Source organism: Notamacropus eugenii, chromosome 4 (genome assembly GCF_028372415.1).
Source record: "Notamacropus eugenii isolate mMacEug1 chromosome 4, mMacEug1.pri_v2, whole genome shotgun sequence".
In the NCBI taxonomy this organism is placed as follows: Eukaryota; Metazoa; Chordata; class Mammalia; order Diprotodontia; family Macropodidae; genus Notamacropus; species Notamacropus eugenii.
Genome location: NC_092875.1, coordinates 94,026,939 through 94,049,598, shown reverse-complemented (window position 1 = coordinate 94,049,598; position 22,660 = coordinate 94,026,939). Strand labels below are relative to the sequence as shown.

Below are 22,660 nucleotides of genomic sequence, written 5' to 3'. Positions count from 1 at the left end.
GCACAAAGCTCTCCTGGTTCTGCTCCCCTTGCTCAGCATCAGATCATATAAGTCCTTCCAGACCTCCCTGAAGTCTTCCTGTTCATCACTTCTCATGGCTCAATAGTACTCCATTACATTCATATGCCATAATTTATTCAGCCATTCCCCAATTGATGGGCATCCCCTTGACTTCCACTCTTTGGCTTCTGCAAAGAGTGCTGCTATAAATATTTTTGTACATGTGGGGCCCTTTTCCATTTTTATGATCTCTTGGGGATACAGTTCTAGTAGTGATATTGCTGGGTCAAAGGGTATGCACATTTTTATAGCCCTTTGGGCATAGTTCCAAACCACTCTCCAGAATGGTTGGATGAGCTCACAGCTCCACCGACAATGAATTAGTGTTCCAACTCTCCCACATCCTCTGCAGCATTTATCATTTTCTTGTTTGGTCATGTTTGCCAATCTTACAGGTGTGATGTGGTACCTCAGAGTTGTTTTGATTTGCATCTCTCTAATCAAAAGTGATTTAAAGCATTTTTTCATATGATTATGGATATTTTTAATTTCTTCCTCTGAAAATTGCCTGTTCATATCTTTTGACCATTTATCAATTGTGGAATGACTTGTATAGTTATACATTTGAGTCAGTTCTCTGTATATTCTAGAAATGAGGCCTTTATCCCCAAGTTTAGCTGTAAAAATTCTTTCCCAATTTACTACATCCCTCCGAATTTTGGTTGCATTGGGTTTGGTTGTGCAAAAACTTTTCAATTTATTGTAATCAAAATTATCCATCCTGCATTTCATAATGCTTTCTATCTCTTCTTTAGTAAAAAATTCTTCCCTTCTCCATAAATCTGATAAATACACTATTCCTTGCTCCTCCCGTTTGTTCATGGCATCAATCTTTATACCTAGATCATGTACCCATTTGGACTTTATTCCTGTGTACAGTGTCAGGCATGGGTCTATGCCTAGTTTCCTCCACACTGTTATCCAGTTTTCCTAGCAATTTTTGTCGAACAGTGAGTTCTTATCCCAGAACCTGGGGTCCTTGGGTTTACCAAACAGGAGGTTGCTGTATTCCTTGCCTACTGTGTCTTGAGTGCTAAGTATATTCCACTTGTCTACCCTTCTGTTTCTTAGCCAATACCAAGTGGTTTTGATAATTGTTGCTTTATAGTACAATTTGAGGTCTGGTCGCGCTAGGCCACCTTCCCAAGCATTTCTTTTCATTAGGTCCTTTGATATTCTGGACTTTTTATTCTTCCATATGAATTTTGATATTATTTTATCCAGCTCTAGAAAATAATTATCTGATAGTTTAATTGGTATGGTACTAAATAAGTAAATTAATTTAGGTAGAATTGTCATTATTATTATATTAGCTCAGCCTACCCATGAGCAACTGATGTTTTTCTACTTACTTAAATCTGACTTTATTTGTGCAAAAAGTGTCTTGTAATTGTGTTCATATAGTCCCTGGGTTTGTTTTGGCAGGTAAACTTCTAAGTATTTTATAATGTCTACCCTTGCTTTAAATGGGATTTCTCTTTCTATCTCTTGCTATTGGACTTTGTTGCTAATATATAGGAATGCAGAAGATTTGTGTGGGTTTATTTTGTAACCTGTAACTTTCCCAAAGTTGTTTATTATTTCAAGTAGTTTTTTACGAATCTCTTTACTTGATTCTCTAAGTAGATCATCATATCATCTTTGGCTATTCTTATTCCTTCAATTTCTTTATCTTGTCTAATTGCTATAGCTAACATTTCTAGTACCATATTGAATAATAGTAGTGATAATGGACATCCTTGTTTCACCCCTGATCTTATTGGAAATGAATCTAGCTTTTCCCCATTGCATATAATGCTTGCTGAAGGTTTTAGGTATAATATTTGGATTGGACAGATGGTAACTAAGATGGTAGATGGTAACTTAGATGGTAACTAAGGTCTCTTCAAAGACTTAAATTCTGAAATTTTATGAAATACTTGTTGAATTGAATCCCCTACTTTTGCTCATACTGCTACCATAGAGGCAGCTAGGCAATACAGTCAAAGAATTATTAGCTGTGTGACCCTAGATGAGTCACTTGACCTGTGCCCCCTTTAGTTTCCTCATCTGTAAAATGAAGATAAGAAGAGTACCCACCATCACCATTGCACATAACAGATTTGCAGTTTCATGTGTAATCATCTTTTTTAATATATTACATTATAAAAATGCTTGTTTTATTACCTAGGTTAAAAATAAAATAAGTTTTAAAAACAAAGAATAGCACCCACCTCACAGAGTTGTTCTGAGGATCAAATGAGATAATATTTGTAAACACTGAGTGTAGTTAGTGTCTGACACACAGTAATCACCCATTACAAAATGCAAGTAGGTGGTACAGTGGATAGAGCACTGGGTCTGGAGTCAGGAAGACCTGAGTTCAAAACCAGCCTCAGACACTTACTAGCTATGGGACCCTGGGCAAGCCACTTACCCTTGCTTTCCTCAGTTTCCTCCTCTGTAAAAATGAGCTGGAGAAGTAAATGGCAAACGACTCCAATATCTTTGCCAAGAAAACCCCAAATGGGGTCACAGAGTCAGACACAACTGGAAACAAGTGAACAACCATAAATACTGGCCAACCATGTCTTTCGCTCCAGGCTCCACCAATGTTTAAAACCTCCTACTGTTTTTGACCTCTTCAACCCCTTTCATCCTGACAAGTCTTTTCAATCCTGTCTCTGCCATGTCTCTACTACTTATTTCATCTGTTTTTTTTCCCACCTCCCAGGTTTCAGACATCTGCCAGAGCCTCTATGGCCTCCTGACCTCCACTGACTCAATGATTGTCAAGAAAAAAGTTTTGAAGTCCATCACCATGCTGGCTAGACATCACACCCCAGAATTAGTGAACTGCTATCTGGAGCATTCTCTCCCAATGGACCGGTACAATGGGTCATCTCAGGGATCCCAGCCCCCCCAAACCTCAGCAAGGCTGTGGAGTTAGCAAAGTTTGCATAGGAGTAGTATTCAGAAATCTGTAGTGGGATCCCATCAGGATGCCTGGCTCTCCAGCAGGATACTTGTATGACCTGGCAAGGCACTTGTCCCTCTCTTGTCCCTCAGTTTACCCATCTGCAAAATGGGGGCAATAATCCTTGTGCCACCTCCCCCTCGGTTTTTGTTGCAAGGAAAGGGCTTTGAAAACCTTAAAAACTCTAGAAAGAGGAGATTTTTAGTGAATTAATTATTAATGAATCAATTTTAGTTTAATTTAATAGTTAAATTTAATTAATTATTAATGAATGGAAAAGCAGTTGGAAGGTATCATTTTCTTTAGTGCTCCTAGGCCCCACTTTCCAAATTCTATGATGTCCCCTCCCATCCCAATTTCCAGAGTCCTCTGGTAGAAGCTAAGGGCAATTAACAGAGAATTATAACACACAGTCCCTACTCTCAAGGGTCTTTCAGTCTAGTGAGGAAGATAAGACAGGATAAAAAAGACAAGATTAAAGCAGGATAGTCTAAGGTAACGTAACATGGGGCCATTTCAGTTGTACTACGATAATAATATTATTTTAAGTGCCGTAATATTAAGAATCACTTCCATTTTTTTGGAACATAGTTTACAGTTGCTCTGTGAAGTAAGGAGCATAGGCATAACTGCCCCCATTTGAAAGCTATGGAAAACTGATACTATTGATCTAGGGCTCATCTGTCTAGATATGGAAAGAATCTTAAAGTTCAGCTAGGCCATCACCCTTATTTAGAGATGAGGAAGCCTATTCCCAAAGAGGATGAATGACTTGCTACCCAAAGTCACACTGCCAGTGTTAGACCCAGGATCTAAAGCCAGGTAGCTTGTACAGACCAGATCATGACAAGATAAGAATTAAAGGGAGAAGGGGAAGATAAGGGACTCGGTGGTCAGGGAAAGTTGACTGGAGGAAGTAGCTCTTGATTTGGATCTGGAATTATGGAGAATGGTCTGTCTATGTCTAAAGATGACCTCACTTGAACTGTATATGTTCAAGTGTTAATAAGGACACAAGGTCTAGCTGGAACCATGGCTTGGAGATGGAAAGTAGCAGCCACTAAAACTGGAAGAGTAGGGAGTGACCAGTTCTGGAAAACATGGAATGCCAAGCTAAAAAGTTCGGACATTACCCTGTAAGAAAGGGTTCCCCCAACCCTTATTGGGAAAGGGTAATAAAAAACACTTTTAGGACTACATAAATGTGAGGAGCTTCCATTTATATCTCAGAACCTTGATGTCACTGAGCAATGGGGAATAGTGGGAAGAGGGGATAACTGAGGGGATAGCCCCCTAATTCCCATGTTGAACTTTTTGCATTTGAACAACAGAATTCAACCCATTGTTTGGGGTGTGGTGGAGAATGGCCCTGCCCTAGCCATTGTTAAATCTTTGAAAGTTATTGTATCTCTTAGGCAAAATAGAGTTGGTCATAGACCTACTATAGGCCCAGAATTTAACAGAACAGGGTTATAAGGCTTGTGTGTCCATCCTTCGTTGCCAAAGAAGACCATGCCATCAGAGAAATAATGACATGACTTGCACTTGACTTTGTTTTGAGTGAGGGAGGGCTGGGCAGGTCACCAGCCTCACTTCTCCTCCAGAGCCATCTGAATCCAGTGACCAGATGTTCATCAGGATGACTGGAAATGACCCTGGATGAGGCAATTGGGGTTATGTGACTTGCCCAAGGTCACACAGCTAGTGAGTGTCAAGTATCTGAGGTGAGATTTGAACTCAGGTCCTCCTGACTGGTGCTCTATCCACTTCACCACCTAGCTGCCCTAACAAGGCTAAGGTCAAATACTTTGAAGGCAATATAGTGCAGTAAAAAAAAAGTATGTTGGATTTAAAATCAAAGAAAGTGAGCTCAAAATACCATTTTTAAACTGTGTGACGTTAGGTAAGTCACATGACCTCTCTGAGCCTCAGTTCTATTAATTTATAAAATGAGAGGGTTGGGCTAAATGGACCTGTGTGGTCACTTATGGTTTTCTGTATTTGATCTATGAGTAATAAAAAAAAAAAACAAACAAAAAACAAAAAACAGTCCGGGCCACACTGACCAAGTTCAGGAAATGTTCTGGTCTCATCCCAGTGCTCTGGGATCTCTCAAATGAAAGAACTAGATTAGATACCCTGTCTCTTCTGGCTTGACATACTGTGATCCATTAATTTAGTGGCAGTGTATAGAGGATTAGACTTGGAATAAGAAAGATCTGAGTTCAAAGCTTTAGATTAGATACAGGAAAACACTCTCCAAAGACTTTCCCTTGGCCCAGAGGAAAGGACAAAGAGTTTAGAATAAATTTAGGGTTAGAACAAGCCTCTGCCTGAAGGCCCCAGTGAGGAGGGAGCTGGGGTTAGGAATATGAGTGGAGGCCAAGTCAGCTCACATAATTTATTGCCAACCCCTGATTCTTGGCTTTGTTTGACAGTGAAATCATCAACATTTGGAGGACCATGGGAGTAGAGAGGACGATATCCCCCAAGGTGGTGCAGGGACTGCTGCTTAAGCTTCATGAGCGGCCGAGTGTAAATGAATTCACCAATACCAACGACGCTAACCTCTATGTGGATTCGCTAGCTGTAAGCTGTAAACAAGCAATTCTCATGGGACCCTTAGCCTCCCCCCAGTCTCTGACGGGCACCAATCAATCTATTAATCACCATTCATTAAACACCTCCTGTGTGCCAGGCATTGTGCTGGGGATACATAAAGAAGCAGAAGACAGTCCCTTCCCTCAGAAAGGTTACAGTCTAATGGGAGAGATATATTCAATCAAGCATATACAAAGCAAGGGACCATTCGGTATTTCCTTATCTTCTTCACAAAGCAAAGACAAGGCCTTTAACCACCCTGCTGGAAACCCAGGATTAACTGGCTTTGGTGGAGAAGAGATGGTATACGTGCAAAATGCCAGAACCAAAGGGCCTGCAGTCAGCTCCCACTTCTGACACTACCTATATGGCCTTGGCAACTGTCTTGGACCTCAGTTTCCTCACTTGTAAAATCAGGGGGTTGAACTAGATGGCCTCCTGAATCAGGGAGAAGATCACCACATTAGGAGTTCGTGACCCAGCACCCTGTGTTTCCAATACAGTCATTTCAGACTTAAAAGTTGGAAAATAGCCTGATGCATTGGAAAGCACTGCCCTGGGAGTCAGAGGCTCTTCCATTTACTAGCTCTGGGTGAATTATTGAGCAAATGTCCTAATTTCTCTAAGCTTCTGTTTTTCCATCTGTAAGAGGGGAATAATCATACATGTGCTACCTCCCTGAGAAGACTTTTGTGAGAGAAGAGTTTCAGAAACTTTATAAACACTATAGGAATACTCATTATTGTTGGATCAGAGCCCTAGAGCAAGAGGTCTTAAGCCTTTTGGTGTCATGGACCCTATATCTAATGAAGCCTGGGAACTCTTCCTCAGAATAATGCTTTCAAATGCATAAAATACAAAGGAAATTATATTGAAATATAGTTATCAAAATATTAGAAAAACAAGTTGATGGACTCCAAATTAATTATGTGTCCAGTGGCCCATTGTGAGATATTAGCTCAAAGCCTGGGACAAGGGAACAGGACTGGGTCTAGGGAGGGGCAAACCTGAAAGAACTGAAGAAGAGATCTGCCCTGCCTTTCTGAGAAATCTTCACCCTAAGATCTACTCTCCCTTTTCTTCTTCCTGGCAGGCCATGAATGCACTCTATGAGATCCAATATTGCAGAGAATATACCGAGGCCATGCAGTTCCTGTACCCACAGCTCCTCCTGGGCCTCCTTACTCAGGTGCACTATATGTTTGAACTTGGCCTAACTGATCCACCCAAGACAAATGATTCGTCACAGGAGGCAGAGCCAATGTCCAGCCCTCTGAGGTAAGGGCCACAGCTTGTGGTATGGTAGAAAGCTGTGACCACTTGGTCCCACTAATTCTAGAGGTAACTTTGGGAAACTCTTTTCCTCTGAGACTTAGTGGCCTCCTTTATAAAGTCATAAGTGGGTTATATGACTTCTATTCTGACCTTTTATTTTTCAGGTTTAAATCCCCTCCCAGGCTTAAGACTTTATGTTCTAAATTTCCATAGAGTTCTGACATTTCATGATCTATAGATTGACTTCTTTCACGTAGAATAAACTGTTCTCTTCCAGATCTCAGATTTCATTGATCTTCCAGAATTAGATTTTAGTCACTGGTGGGGAGGGAAGAGAAAGTAAGAGCATAAGGGATAAGCAGGGGGAGAGAGATGGGAGTTTAGAAAGGGCTTAGGACTTGGAGTCAGAGGACCCAAGTTCAAAATTTATTTTTGTTACTCATCACTTGGGTGAATTTGGTCCAATCACGTCTTCATATGGGCCTCAGTTTCCTAATCAGTTAAATGATCTCTACAGTACTGTCCACCTGTCCCTTTGTTAGTTCCCCAGGTTATGTAACGTTTCTGGGCCGCAGTTACCTCACCTGTAAAATGAGGAGACAGGATGAGATGGCTCTAAGGTCCCCTCCAGCTTTAAATCTATGATCCCATGACACATTGTGTAATATATCTTGGCCAAGTCGCTTCCACTCTCTGCATCAACTCTTACATTGGAAAATGAAGGGTTGGTACCAAGTGATATTTTGTCGTGCAGTGGAAGAAACCCTGGACTTGGAGCAGTAATTCCCAAACTCAGATTCCAACTCTAGCCCTTGCTATATGTAGGGCTTCTGTGTTCCTATTTGTACCATCCTCTTGAGCCTCCCAGGCTCCAGGTAACCTAGGTGGCATCCTTAACTTCTCACTCTCTCACTTCCCCACAACCAATCTTTTTGCTAAGGCCTTGTCTATCTTATGACCTCTTCTCTCCTCTGACACCACCACCACCCTGATGCTAGTCCTCGTCATTTCAAGCCTGGACTGATGCCACAGCCTGCTGGTTGGTCTTCCTGCCAGTGGTCTCTCCCCACTCCAGCCCACTCTCCATTAAACTGTCAAAGTGGTCTACCTAAAGTGCGTGTCTGACCATGTCACTCCCTGTCCCCTACTCAATAAATTCCAGTGGTTCCCTATCACTTCCAGGAATAAATTTAAAAATTCTCCGTTTGATGTTCAAAGCCCTTTATAACCTTTCCCCATTCACCTTTCTAGTTGCCTTATTCAGCCTCACAAACTCTTCTGTCCAGTAACACTGGCCACCATCCTGCTCCTTGAATAAGACATTCCAACTTCAGACTCAAAACATTTGCACTGGCTGTCCTACAGGCTTAAAATTCCCTCCTTCCTCATCTCCACCACCTGGTCTTCCTTCAGGTCCCAACTAAAAATCCCACCTTCTGCAAGAAGTCTTTCCCAATCCTCATTAATATCAATGACTTCCCTCTGTTCGTTATCTCCCATGTATACATTGTATACATATCTCCCATGTATACATTCATTATCTGCAATGTATACATCTTGTTTGTATATGGTTATTTGACTATTGTCTCCCTCTTTAGATTGTGAGCTCCTTGAGACAGTCCCTGGACCATCTTTTGCCATTCATTGTATCACTAGCACTTAGTACAATGCCTGAATGTAGTAGTAGTAGACGCTTAATTATTGATTGTTGACGAACCAACTAGGAACCTAAGAAAGAAAATTACTGTGTCTATCATTTAAGATGATAGCAAAACTAAATAATCTCCAAAGTCCCTGCCTACTCTAATCCTTGGTGACTCTAATATTCATTCCAGTTCCAAAATCTTAGGATTCCTTAACTGACTCTGGTTCCTCTTCTCCATAGAACATCTCTGGATGCTCTGAAGAGTCTTCTACAAACCAGTGGCCACTGGAAGGACTATAGACAGCTAGAGCTACAAGGAGCTTGGGATCTCTTTTCCGGTTTGGATACCTACCAACAGGGGGTCACCCTCATTGCCAGGTACTGGACTGGGAAAAGCCATGCAAGTGGGACAAGGGAAGGAAGAGGGGTACAGAATTATTGAGTTCAATAATGTAGAATGGAAGGTCTGAACATCATCTCTACAGCCTCTTCCAGCTCTGACATATCCTATATTCTATGTTCCATAGCTCTGACATTCCAGGTTCAATGTTCCAAGATCCTTTCCAGTTCTGAAACCCTATATTCTATCAAAGTCCCGCTCAGTTCTGACATTCTATAATCTATCTTTTCCAGTTCTGAAATCCTATATTCTACCAAGGTCCCATCCAGTTCTGACATTCTATATTCTATTTCCCAAGGTTCCACTCAGTTTTGACATAATATGTTCTATCTCCCAAGGTCTCACACAGTTCTGACATTCTGTGTTCTATCTCTTGAATTTCCACCTGTTTCTAATATTCTATGTTCCATCCACTCAGTTCAGTGGAAAGGTCACCCATCCTGGAAATTCTAATCTTTGTTCTGCCAATGACTGAATTTTGTGACTTTTGGAAAGTCCATGCCCTTTTCTGGGTTTCATTCAGAAAATGAAGTCAACTGTGTACAGGGCTTGGCACACAGTAACTGCTTATACTAAATGGTTTTTTTTTTGACTAACTGCACTGCTAAATCATGAGATTTAGAGTTGGAAGGGACCCCCAAGGAAATAGAAGCCCAGGTTTTGTAGTACAGGTATAGGTTAGACTAAAATGACCTTTTTAAAAATAACAATAATATTTTATTTTTCCCCAGTTACATGTTAAAACAGTTTTTAACTTTTTTTGTTATGAATTTCCATTTGTATCCCTCTTTCCCTTCCCTCTCTCCTTTTCCTCCTCCCACTTTTCCCCCTCCCTGGTAAGCAATCTGATGTATGTTAAACGTGTGCAATAGTGTGAAACATTTCCATATTATTCCTTTAGTACAGAAGACTCAAACCCAAAATTACAAAGTGATCATAGTGTGCTTCAGTATACATTCACACAACATCAGTTCTTCCTTTGGAGGCACATGGAATGTTTCACCATGAGTCCTTTGGGATTGTCTTGGATCGTCGCATTGCTGAGAATAGCTAAGTCATTAGCAATTCTTTATCATACGATGTTATTGTCTGTGATGTCCTGGTTCTGCTCACTTCACTTTACATCAGTTCATGTAAATCTTTCAAGGTTTTTCTGAAATCATCCTGCTTGTTATTTCTTATACCACAATAATATTCCATCACAATTAATATACCACAGCTTGTTCAGCCATTACTCAATTAATGAACATCCCCTTGATTTCCAATTCTTAACCACCACAAAAAAGCTGCTATAAATATTTAAAATGGCCTTTTAAAAAATTCTTTTAACTTGGAGATTCTATATGACCTTCAAGGCCTCACTGCTCTACAACCTACATCCATGAAGAACACTTCTTTGACTGTTCTGACTGATACCATTCTCTCTTTTTGGTTCCGGATATGACTTGATACCTTAACGCTCGAATAGATTAATATCAATATCTAGCATTTAAGTAGTAGTTTAAGGTTTGCAAATATTGTCTCATTTCATCTTTACAACAACATGGAGAAAATAGGTACTATTAGTAGCCTCATTTTACAGAAGCAGAAACAGAGACTGAGAGACTCACCCAGGGTTGCACAGCTAGCTTGTCTGAGCCCAGATTTGAACTCTGCTCTTTCTGACTCCAGAGGCAGTGCTTGATTCACTGCACCACCAAATTGCCTCAGTCTAACACCTGATTTAACCTTGTTTTGTACTTATAACACACATACCACTATAATGCCCTCTCCATCTTCTCAGCCCATTTGAACCCTGCACTTTCCTTCACTGACCCCCTCAAACTCTCCTTCCCCCTAAGAAGTCTTCCATGAACACTTCAGCCCCCAGAAATCTCCTCTCCTGACCTGCCTTTGCCCTTGTAATCATTATCATATAGGTCCTAACTCGTAAGCTCTCAACAAGTCTCCTGATATTGGGTCTCCAAATGACTCTTTTTAAAAATAATCCATCTCTAAAGTCCTTTATAGACTAATTCTAAAAGTCTTAAGTGGTTTAAGTCTTCCATGGACTCTACTTGTCCAGCCTCATCCTTTGCGAACATTCCCATGGAGGCATATAACACTGAAATATCTGGGGACTCATGCGCATTTGTACATACATGAAGGCATATAGAATACACATGTATAACTCTCACTTATGTAGAAGTCTGACACGTTGCTTTCATAGCAACAATTTTATAAGACAGGCAGTGCACATCCGATGAGGTCCATCCTATGGATAACTTTAAAAACTCAAGTGACAGGTCCACAGTCCCAAAGCTAGTGAGCATCTAAAGTGACATTTGAACCCAGGTGTCCTGGCCACAAGTCTTGGTCTTTCTAGTACATCACCCTGCCTCTCCCACTCTGATGGAGCTGTGATCTCAGAATGTGGATGGACACTCCTTCCAAAGGTATAGATTGCAACCCATACATACGTCCTCAGCCTGGGCAACCCTTGCCCATGTCCTCTCCAGGGAATTCACACAACACTCTAGGGAGGGCCTTTCTTTGATGTTGTATGATTGCCAATGAAGCATATAGGTCACTCATCAGTTACCCCTTATTTTCCCTGCATGACCCACTCACCTTCCTTTTTTGTCTATAATTTTCTGACACTTTTCTTTTGGGCCATTTCCTCTGCACATTTCTTTTTTTGGAAATATATGCTACAGCCTACTTACACCTACCATGTGTCATCCTCACAACATGATGACAGTAATGATCAGCTCTGCCATTATCCTCCTCCAATGTCTCACCATGCCAAAAGAGTCAACAATCCTGGCTTCTCCAAGGCAGTGCTAGTAGCCCAAACTGTAGCTGGTCCTACCAAGCTGGGAGAGATTTCAGTGCAGGCCCTCCAATGGACTATGTGCATACAAATGCCTAGCTAAGTGCTATGGAACTGATCAACAGAGAACACAGATTTGGTTGTTGTTTTAGGGCCAGAGAAGTAAATACATCAAGATCAGCTACCAAAGCATGGAGGATTATGAAGTATGTTGTTTCATAGATAGATACTTGGAAAAAATTATCTGGAATCATCACCTTGCCTTCCCACCTTTCATCTACTCCTCACTATCTGACTTTGAACACCACCACTCAAGTGATGGGTTATTCCTTTCAAGGGTATCAATAATCTCTTAACTTCTACATCCAATGGCTTTGTTTCAATATTTGTCCTAAAAATAACTTGCAGTTTTATAGTACCTTAAAATTAACAAGGCACTTTCATCACAGCAGCCCTATAAGATATAAAGAGCAAATGCTTCTAAACCCATTTTACAGATGAGAAACCTGAGACCCATGCAGTTAAAGTGACTTTCTCAGGTATATTGCTAGAGTTTGAGTGATCTGCCCAAGTATCATGGGTAGGGTCTGAGAGTTTAAATGACCTGCCCAAGGTAACACAAGGAGTAAGTTTCATTGTCATGGAGGGAGATTTTTAAGCAACTTGGCCAGGATACCTAGTACCACAATGAGCAGAACTCAAGGCTTTCCTGTCTACAATGCACTCACCACTTGTACACATGCCATACACAGAGAAACGAATACCCACTCACAAAACCAAATGTTGGCATAGTATGTCTTGGTTGTAAGTATGTCTCATGCCCTCCTGTTCCATCACAGGAGCATGGTGCAGAATTCATGCAGCCAGATCAAAGGACTTCTTCACCAAATCATCTCCAATACGGAGGCCAAACCAGAACGTGACAAGAAGGTGGCCAACATCTTCTTCGCAGAGGTACGATACTTTCTGAGGGTAGGGGGGAAAACTCTGTGTCTCTTCTTCAAGGATATTTCTTTTCCTATCCCATTACTAAACAGGAAAGAGAATCCCAAAATTCCCAAAGTAAAATGGACCTCAAAGACCAGATCTAGTCTAATCCATGTGTAAATAATATGCTTGACAAGTGGTCACCCTAACTCCAGCTGAAGGGGAGATCATTCCACTTAAGGATACATCTTAATAGGCATTTTTGCTTACAGTGAGCCAAAGTCTTCCTCTCTGCAACTTTCACTTATTCTACTTTTGCCCTTTGGTTCCAAGCGCAACAAATTAATCCATCCCCGACATGACAGTCCTTGAAATACTTGAAGACAGCTATCAGTCCCTTCCGATCAAAAAAAAAATCTAAAACATTCCCATAGTGCAAGCCAAATGCTCTAGGCATAGAAGTTTGAGAAAGGATAGGCCATCCTTCTGGCACAGAGACAGAGCCTAATCCTCATTAAACATCCTTCATTGTCCCTTGTGACAACTTTTCTCCCAAGTTTTACTTTCCCCACCCCCTCTAGGACTTGTTTCACTGCTCAATCTGGGACCCACTCTAGGAGCAAAGCCCCACAGGGCCTTTTGTTACCAGAAGGAAGGCAATCTAAGACTCAAATTCCCCTCCCTGACCCAAGAAGCAGAGTTATAACTTAAAGTAGACCACCAGGGCTTCATCTGAGTGGGGCATTTGCCACAGGCTGGAGAAAATTTCCCTGGGGTGGTAGACTTAAGGAGCCACTGACAAATGATTGTGTTCCTCTAAGGAAGAAAACAGGGACAGGACCTCTAGGGTGAGGCTGAATGATGGAGAGGAGGAAGTATAATTATGAAACCCCAGGTGCTATATGGGAAAAGTCAGTCAATCAGCCAGCAAGCATTTATTAAGCACCTGCTGTATATGCCAGGCAATCTAATGGGGGAATTAACATGGTAACAATTAAGCACAAACAGGCTATGTACAGGATGAAAATGGAGAGTTAAAAGGGATCAGGAAAGCCTTTTTTGCTGGGTTTTTGTTTTTATTTTTGCAAAATACGACTTAATGTTAAGAAAAAAGTGCATTAAACTCAGTTTAAATGCCTAAAAATCTCTAACATTAAACAAATACAGAAAACCTGGCATACTTATTTATATGATGCTCTGAAATACTTTAATACTAAGAAGTATAGGAAAGCTTTTAACAAGAGCTTCCTTCTCACAAAAGCATTGTAAAAATAAAAGTACATGTACCATAATCACATGAATGAGTCTTAAAGGCACAGGACAATGTAATTCTTTTAGAGATACATGGAATCAACATACAAAATTACATGGATACCCCTGAAAAAGAAGGTGGGATTTTAGCTGAAAATAGAAGGAAGCTGGGGAATTCAAGAGGCAGAAATAAGGAAGGAGAACATTCCAAGCACGTACAACAGCCTAGTGTGAGAGGAAGGGGCACAGAGCCCTGGGGCTGGGCAGGACTAGGCTAAATATATAAAAATCAAAGGAGGAAAACAGAAAAATCCCAATGAAAGAAAGGATAGTCATTCTGGTTAAGTACTCCCTGAAGTCAGATGAGAAAAAAATAATGAATTAACTAGACCTTCCAAGAGAGCTTGGCAATGATGAGAAGACAAATGAGGGGAGGGAATGTGGCATGATGGAAAGAGAACACTTGATTGCGATTCATGGGGTCTGGGTTCCAATCACAGCTCTACCGCTGGGACTAGGCAAATGACTTCATTTCTCTGGGTCTCAGTTTCTTCATTTTAGAGGGGAAATTCTTCATTTAGAGGCTTCTTCATCCTGAGAAGAGAGGAGAAAGCCCTTTGAAGATCCCAGAGGTAGAACTGAAACATGGTCATATCAGACCCCTGTCCTAGAAATGTCTATGGTTCCACATTGCCTATGAGATCAAGTCACTCTGTCAGCTTCTCCATTCTAACCCTAGCTTTCCCCCATTAAACCTGCTTGCTCTGGATGTTCTCAGATCTGCAAAACCAGAAAAGTCAATCTTTTTATTCTTCCCCAAAATGGAAAAAACAATAATTCTTCCACCAAATCCCTATGTGATGATTGACAAGTCCCTTTTCCATCACTGGACCCTCAGCTTCCTTACCTGTAAAACAAGAAGGAAGAATTAGATGTTCTCTTCCACCTTCCTTCCACCTCTGAAATACTGCAAGTTTAATTTCTGACTCTCTACCTGCCTGTCCCCTTGAGTCCCAGAAGAAGAAACCAAACTATCCCCTGCCACATCACTATCCCTATTCCTTGTATACCTAAGACTAGATGGGCAAGGAAATAGAATAAGCCTTTATAGAATACCTATTATGTGCTAGGTGCTGTGCTAATTGCTTTACTCACTTGATCCTCACAACAACCTTATAAGATAGGTGCTATTATTAACCCCATTTTACAGTTGAGGAAACTGAGGCAAATAGAGGTTAAGCAATTTGCCCAGGGTCACACAGCAAGTAAATGTCTGAGGTCCAATTTGAACTCTGGTCTTCCTGATTCCAGGGCTCTATCCATTGCTCTACCAGCTGCCTCTAAGGTTCCTTCCACTCCTGACATTTCATAGTTTTCTGTCTCTGTGACCTTGTCTAGCCCCTTAAGCCCTAGAAGTAGAAGTGTTCTCTTTCCATTCCCTGAGATAACAGCTCTAGAAAGATCATCCCTGATCACTCCTGTGCCACCTTTATTCAAAGTATGCAGCACCACATCTATCTACACATACCTCATTATCAGAGAAGTATCCCCATGAGGGGAGAGAGGGGACAGGGAAGGACATTGCCCCTTCCTCCACTTCAGTTTCTCAACAGCCCTGTGATGCTGCAGGAGCTACCTCAACAGGCCATATCTTCATACCTCTGTCAAGGGCTGAAAGACCCCGATCCTTTCATTCGAGTGATCAGCACGCAAGGCCTCAAGAATGTCATCTTTGACCCAAATAAGGTAAAAAGGGCCAAAGCAGCCAATTTATTCATTCATTGATTGTCTCCCTCTCCCTCTCCTTCCCTTTATCTGAGGTTGCTCTGCCCAAAAGAAGATTCATTTTGTTGGGGGAAAGCTATCTTGTTAACTTGAGGTTTACTGGCTAGACTTCTTTCTCAACGACCAAGCTTTAAACCTATTTCACTCTGCAGCTCAAAGATTGGACAATAATAAGTCCCTGCCCTCCTAGCATAGACTGAATGTAAATAGTAAATGGTAGCTGTTTCTCTTGGCCAGCAACCCTACCAGTTTGATTTTTTTTTATTAAAGGGGCCATCTCTTGAGTCACTTCTTAAAGAGGCGTATTCCCTGTGTTGCCTGACTCTAAGTGAGAACCTGGAAAGACCTTAGCCTGAAAGGGCCGGGGTCTCCCATTGCATCCTGGGCCATCTCTAGTTGTCCTGGAGGAGAAAGTGAGCTGGTGACTTTGCACAACCCTCCCTCACTCAAATCAAAGTCAACAGCAAATCATGTCATCATTCCCTGTTGTCATGGTCCTCTTCTAGAACAAAGGACAAACACAACAACAACAACAACATTGACTCAGTTATCTGTATACAATTCTCACTCATTTATCCATGAATGGGCACATGGTGGGTAAGAAGAGCCTGACCAGAGAAGAGAGGGAGTGTGATGAGGATTGATAGATGTGGTAAGGAGTAAGGAGTGGTAGAAGTAAACGGGGTCGGGGAGAGGGGAGGGGGTTGGGAAGGGGGTGGAGAGAAATAGTATCCTCATGGCTTTGAATGCTAGGCAGACTTGAGACTTGTTGAAGAACACAAATGGGAAACCATCTTCCGTTCTGAGCATAAGATCCTAGGATTCAAGGCTCAAAGAGGAGAAAATTAAGATCCAGAGAAACTAAGAAAACCAGAGAAGAGCCGTTAGTCTAAATTCACCAAGTAGTCAATGACAGAAGCAGAATTCTAACCTAGTTGTCCTGACCAAGTCTGGACAGAGCCTTCCCCACTAATTCCTACTGGGGAAGGACATGATGAAAGTGCTGTTTGGTGAGATTTGCCTACACAAAGTTTCCACAATTTCCAAAACGACAGGCAATCTCATATGTGGGTTCCACATTCCTGAAGAGGGTCTCTGGGGAAAACTCAATAATTATTTGTCAGAAGGAATTCCCGTTCACTTATAGGTTGGCCTAGCTGTGGTCCAAGGTCCCTTCCAGCCTGGAGAGTGACTAATTCCAGCTAGGAAGGGGCTAAAGTGCTGGAGACGACAGAGGTTTCAATTTCAAATAGGAAGGGATCCCATATTGACGTAGAAAATCACAAAGTAACATGAGCTATGTTGTATTTTTATTTATTTTATTCAACATTTCCCAATTATGTTTGGATCTGGTTCTGGTGACCCTCGGTAGTGTTGTGTAGTTGGGCAGGCCTCAGATTTGACCCCCTTGCCTAGATTGTTTTTCTCTCCCTCAGGATAACGTCATCCAGAACCAGTTGCCCAGATTGCTGGGTGGCTTCCACCATGAGAGTGAGCTGGAAACCGTCGTTTCAATGAACGTGGTGTCTAATGCCTTACACAGCCTGAGCCAGCACAATATTAGCGACTTGTGTGAGGATATCGCCTTCGAATTTCGTGTCTTTTTTGATGATGTGAGTATGGCTGTGAATACCTGGCTCCTGCATATATCCATGTGTGCCTCTCCTTGTACACGATTCCTAGGGGGCTCGGGCTGAGCTCTTAGAGGCTGGGGAGCTCTAAGGCTGTGCATATGCTTGGAGTATACTCTTCTCACTCAGACCTTCTCATTTCACATAAGAGAAAACTGAGGCTCGAAGAGGGGAAAAAGAAGCTTACCGACGGTCACACAGCTTAGCTAATGGCAGAGTTAGGAGTTCCTGACCCTAAATCTAGAGTTTATTCCATCTTAACACTCATGTTGGTATGGAGAAATGGAAGGAGCACTGGATATGTCAGTTTGAATTTTGAGTCTATGAAACTCCCTGTGCGACCTTGAGCAAGTTAATTCTCTCTGGTCCTTAGTTTCCCCACCTGTAAAATAGGAACTTTGGTTTATATGATTCTAAGGTCCCTTCTAAGTCTAGGCCTTAGGGATCTATAAGTGCATACATGTTCCTATAATGAAGAACACATCCTTCGAATGTAGTATTTCCCCAAAAAATGGCACCTTGCTTCTCTCCTCATCTGGAGTGGTCAAGGGGTGATATATAAGATCAGGCAGAGCCAGAACCCAAGGTTATGAGCTCTAAAATTGATGTCCTATATGTTGGCTGCAGAGTGGAGTATATGGACAGGAAGGGTAAGCAAGAGAGCCCTTAATGGAAGAGCAGGGTAGTTCTCACAGGTTGTATGTTGTGCTTGGGGAAGTGTTGTATGCCAGACTATGCTATAACTTGGCATCATTTGGGAATCTGAGGCTTGAGAGCTATAGGATGATTACTCGAAGTCAGGGAGAGCTGTATCCTCACAGCACCCTCTGAGTCCTTTCTCCTACTCAGAAAACACATGATCCAGACAACAGGATTACATGTAGAAAGTAATTTGTTGAGAGACAATGTGGGCACAAGTATACATCATTGTGTGTTAGGAGGATTGTGGGTATGTGTGAGCATTCACAGGCATAAGACTTTCTATGGGTCCACTTGTATGCATGTTTACACTTGTATGTGTGCATAGCAGCATACATATTTGAGAAAGAAAGAAGTCCTCTCCTTCCAAAATTTTTGCCTAAAAGAAGAGTAATTAGATCCTGCCCTTGAGGGGAGATTCTGGTCTGAGGTAATGATATAGATTGGGCCAGCTGTTGCCAAGAATTCCCAGGGCCATACATCAAGGCTGATAAGCAGTAGTAAAATGTGGTAAAAAGCTGCTGGAGGACTTCATTTTTTTCTTTGTAGCCCCAGGACATAGCACAACCCCTAGGATAGAGTAGGCATTTAATAAATGCTTTTAGATTTATTCATTGATGATGGTTGGGGGGGGGGGGCTCCTCTGCCCATGTTATCCTCAGCATCGAGAGAATGTCAGAGCATCGGCCATCTCTGGGTTTGGAGAACTTGTGCTGTGCATGCAAGGAAAGGAGGATCATCGTGTAATGAGGCAACAGGTGCACCTGAGCCTGGTTCCCCTTCTCATTCACCTGAAGGACCATAGCCCCATTGTTGTAAAGGTCAGTCAACTCAATAGTCAAGCAGAGAAGCTTATATTCAAATAATCAGACAACCATCCTGTCAGTCATCATAACAAGCAGTCACAGAGACAGGCAGTCATTCAGGTTGTTGCACAGGTCCATTCAGACAGACAGAGGAGTTAGGTGATCTGTCAATTAAGGGTCAGTCAACATGCTGAAGTCAGCCAAGCCATCCTTTAAGTTGTTAGTAAGTATAAATAAGCACAGTACTAGTTCTATGAGCATTCCCTCAAATTCTGTTCTAGGTCCCGTTCTTTTCTTCATTCCATGGATTTAATTATCATCTCTATGCTGACAAAAGACCAATCTATACAATATATTCAGCCCTAATTTCTCTCTCTATCAGCCCCATATCATCATCTTTTAATACTTTTAAACTTCATGTCCTAGAGACATCTTATACTTAACATATTCAAAAGAAAACTCATTATCTTTTCCCACAACCTCAACCCCACCCCTTCCTAACCTTTCTGTTTCTGTTGAAGGTACCACTATTTTTCTAGTGTTTCAGGTTAATAACATCAAAGTCAACCTCAACTTCTCAGTTTGACTCACCCCATGGACCCAATCAGTTGCCAGATCTTGCCATTTCTACCTCTTTATCATTCCTCCACTCACAGACCTTCTACCTTAGTTCCTGATCTCAACTCTTCTGGTCCAAATTATCAGAACAGCTTTGTCATTGGTCTCTCAGCCTTGGTTCTCTCTTCACTCCAATCTATCCTCCAAAACAGTTGCCAAAGTAATTTTCCTTAAGAGGAGATCTAACCATTTTACTCCCTTATTCCTCCATGATCAAAGAAAAACCCCTTTTAGCTTTTAAAGCCCTTGACAACTTGGCCTCAATCTATCTTTCCAGCTTCATTGTAAATAGCTCATCCTTCTGTAGTTCTGGAATTTATAGAGTGTTCAAGAAAGACTAGTGCCTCTGGTGTAAGGACTTGCTAAGCCCTTTTCAGGGATGCTCATTCACCTTTGGTGTTTATCTGGCACTCTTTCTTGTGGTTTCAAGATGTAGCATGCTCAGAGGTCACACCCTGGTAAACCATCTTAGAAGATGGGCTAAACCAAGTTGAGAGAGACCAAGATGCTTCAAGCCCTTCATCGAGTTTGGGGACGGGAGCAGTATCTACCCCAAGCGTGTGAAGACTTATCCTGGCACAATAGTCACATGAGAATAATGTGTTCCAACAGCCATGAAGGCAGCTGAAACAGGTGCTGTGGAGCCTTAGTGGTTGGTCAGATATCAACGGTGCCAAGGTCACTCACTGCATTCCAGGCTATCACCAGCTGTCTTGACTTTTGTCTTGCCACTGGACTTTTGGTAACTCTGGAACAGAAAGTGAGACTGACAACTTTGTACAACTCTGCACCACTTAAATCCGATTTACGCATGAGTCAGGACATCACCCTGGGATGTCACTGGTCTTTAAACAAAGGACAAACAACAGTTCTGCCAACTTGGCCTTCTCTGTGTTCTTCACTCCAGCCACTCCATCTTCTGTCTCTGTGGTTGCATTGGCCATCCTTCCAGCTTAAAATATACTCTCTCTTCACCTCTAGAAGCACTCCCTTCCTCCAAGATCCAAGTGAAGCACCACCTTCTCTAAATAGTCTCAGATCCTCTCAATTGCTAATTCCCTTCCTTTCCAACTACCTTGCATTTATCCGGATTATTTCGGTGTGTATTCAGTATATACTTATGTATGTATTTCTTGTTTCTCTAGTCTTACATAAGCTTCTTATGAGAGAGGATTGATTCATTCTTTATATTTGTGCACCCAGTACTTAGCATAGTTCCTGGTACGCAATAGGCATTTAATAAATGCTTATTGATTGACAGAATCCTTAACTTCTTTCAAAACTTAGCTCAAGTGCCCTCTTCTTTACTTGAGGCCATTCCTGAACCTTCCTCCCACACTCACTCCACCCCCTGCCAAAATGTTAGTAACACCTTTCAACAAAAAACTACCTCATATTAATTTTTATATATTTTATATCAAGGTCTACACATTGCTTCCCCCAATAGAATATAAGCACTTTGAGGACTGTTTCATTTTTGTTTTTATATGCTCAGCTGCTATATAATGGATTGGATTCATAAGGCTCTTAATCAATGTTTACTGATTGACTCAGACCCCCGCCTGAGGCAGAGCAGTACAGGAAAATGAGACTTGTCTTTAAATTCTGGCTTCATTAGCTAATAGTTGTGCTACCCTGGGCAAATGGCTTAATCTCTCAGAGCTTCACTTTCCACCTGTGTCAAAAGGACACAACAATCCAGGACTGACAATCCCTCAGGCTAGTACTTACTGCCTTTGAGGCTGTTTTAAGGAAAGCACTTCATACATCTGTAGCAGTGGGAGATGTCGTGATTATTATAATTTCACCAGATGGACCCCGGGTCAATGACTTTCTGAAGGTGCTTCCAGCTCTTGAAGGTCAGCGTTCTTCATGCAGGGGAGGATGGGGGGACATCTGGAGAACCCTGGGGGGCTAAGGAGGAGGAAGACCCACCAGCTCTAACTCCTCCATCTCTACCTTGCAGGAAAGCAAATTAGCTTTGTATCGTTGTGCTGTGTTCCTGAAGTGGAAATTCCTCCACACACTGTTCAGTACACTGGCCTGGGAAGAAAGCCTCAGTGCCCGCCATTTTCTCTGGTCCTATCTGGTGAGTGAGTCAGGGCTGAGGGAAAAGGGAAAGAAATTTTTTTTTTAATGATTTAGTTTCTATTTGGTATTGGCTAAGAGAAGTCGGTCAAGATTTGGTATATAACAGACAAAATCAAACACAGAAGCATCATGTTTGATAAACCCAAAGACCCCAACTATTGGGGCAAAGACTCAGTATCTGACCAAAAACATCTGGGAAAATTGGAAAGTAATCTGGCAGAAATTATATTTAGATTAAGAAATCATTATTCATTTCACATATATATGTATATAATATACACATACATACATATATTTTATATATATGTTATTCATTCATGTATGTGCATATACATTTAGGTGTATATATAGATACATGTGTATATACAGGTATGTGTGTATGTAAATATCTAGTAATGTGTCTATGTGTGTACATATATAATTCCAAATGGATACATGACTTAGAAATAAAAGATCATATCATGAACCAAGCAGAGGAACAAGGAAGGAAATACCTAATACATCTTTGGATAGGGGAAGAACATATAACTAAACAAGGGAAGGAGGAGACCACAGAAAATAAAATAGATAAGTTTGATTATACAAAACTAAAAAAGTTTTTGCACAAAGTTAATGTAGTTAAACTCTTTGGAAGGGGAGAGAGAAAGGCAATAGGAAATTAAAGGTTATGAAAGGCTTTGAATATCAAGTGAAAGGGTTTGAACTTCATGAAGATATTGATGAAGAGACTCCTATTTGAGCAAAGGAGGCACATGACCAGGCCTAGGCAGAAAGGAAGAGCCTTTTGTGTTACCACATTGAAGAAATCCCATTAATTCAACAAAGACTGATTGCCAAACTCTGTCTTTGGTTCTGGGAGAGACACAAAGGAGACTCAAGCAAGCATCTCTACCCTGCTGGACTTTACAACCTAGCAAGGGATGTCAGGCAGGCAAGGGCCCAAATATCAAGACAAAGAAACAGGAGAGAGTAATAAAACAGGGAAAAGATACTGGGGAAAAAGAGGTGGGGAAGCAGGAGAAAGGTAGCAGTTCAGAAAGGAGAGAGAATTTTTGACCTGGAGATCTAGGAAGGCTTCAGGGAGGAGTAGCTTTGTGCGGGTT

General features: G+C 41.5%; 1 protein-coding gene across 6 annotated transcripts in view; it reads left to right on the top strand.

The window, feature by feature from the left end:
- The window catches only part of LOC140500393 (maestro heat-like repeat family member 5), a 193,782-nt gene that overhangs the window by 65,951 nt on the left and 105,171 nt on the right, over positions 1 to 22,660 (top strand). For all 6 annotated transcript variants that reach the window (XM_072602917.1, XM_072602916.1, XM_072602918.1 and 3 more), the window contains exons 20-28: positions 2,774 to 2,928; positions 5,455 to 5,605; positions 6,711 to 6,895; positions 8,778 to 8,915; positions 12,589 to 12,703; positions 15,530 to 15,673; positions 17,149 to 17,325; positions 18,705 to 18,863; positions 21,433 to 21,555. In XM_072602917.1, coding sequence (XP_072459018.1) covers positions 2,774 to 2,928; positions 5,455 to 5,605; positions 6,711 to 6,895; positions 8,778 to 8,915; positions 12,589 to 12,703; positions 15,530 to 15,673; positions 17,149 to 17,325; positions 18,705 to 18,863; positions 21,433 to 21,555 — 1,347 coding nt within the window. The remainder of the gene's footprint in view (positions 1 to 2,773; positions 2,929 to 5,454; positions 5,606 to 6,710; positions 6,896 to 8,777; positions 8,916 to 12,588; positions 12,704 to 15,529; positions 15,674 to 17,148; positions 17,326 to 18,704; positions 18,864 to 21,432; positions 21,556 to 22,660) is intronic.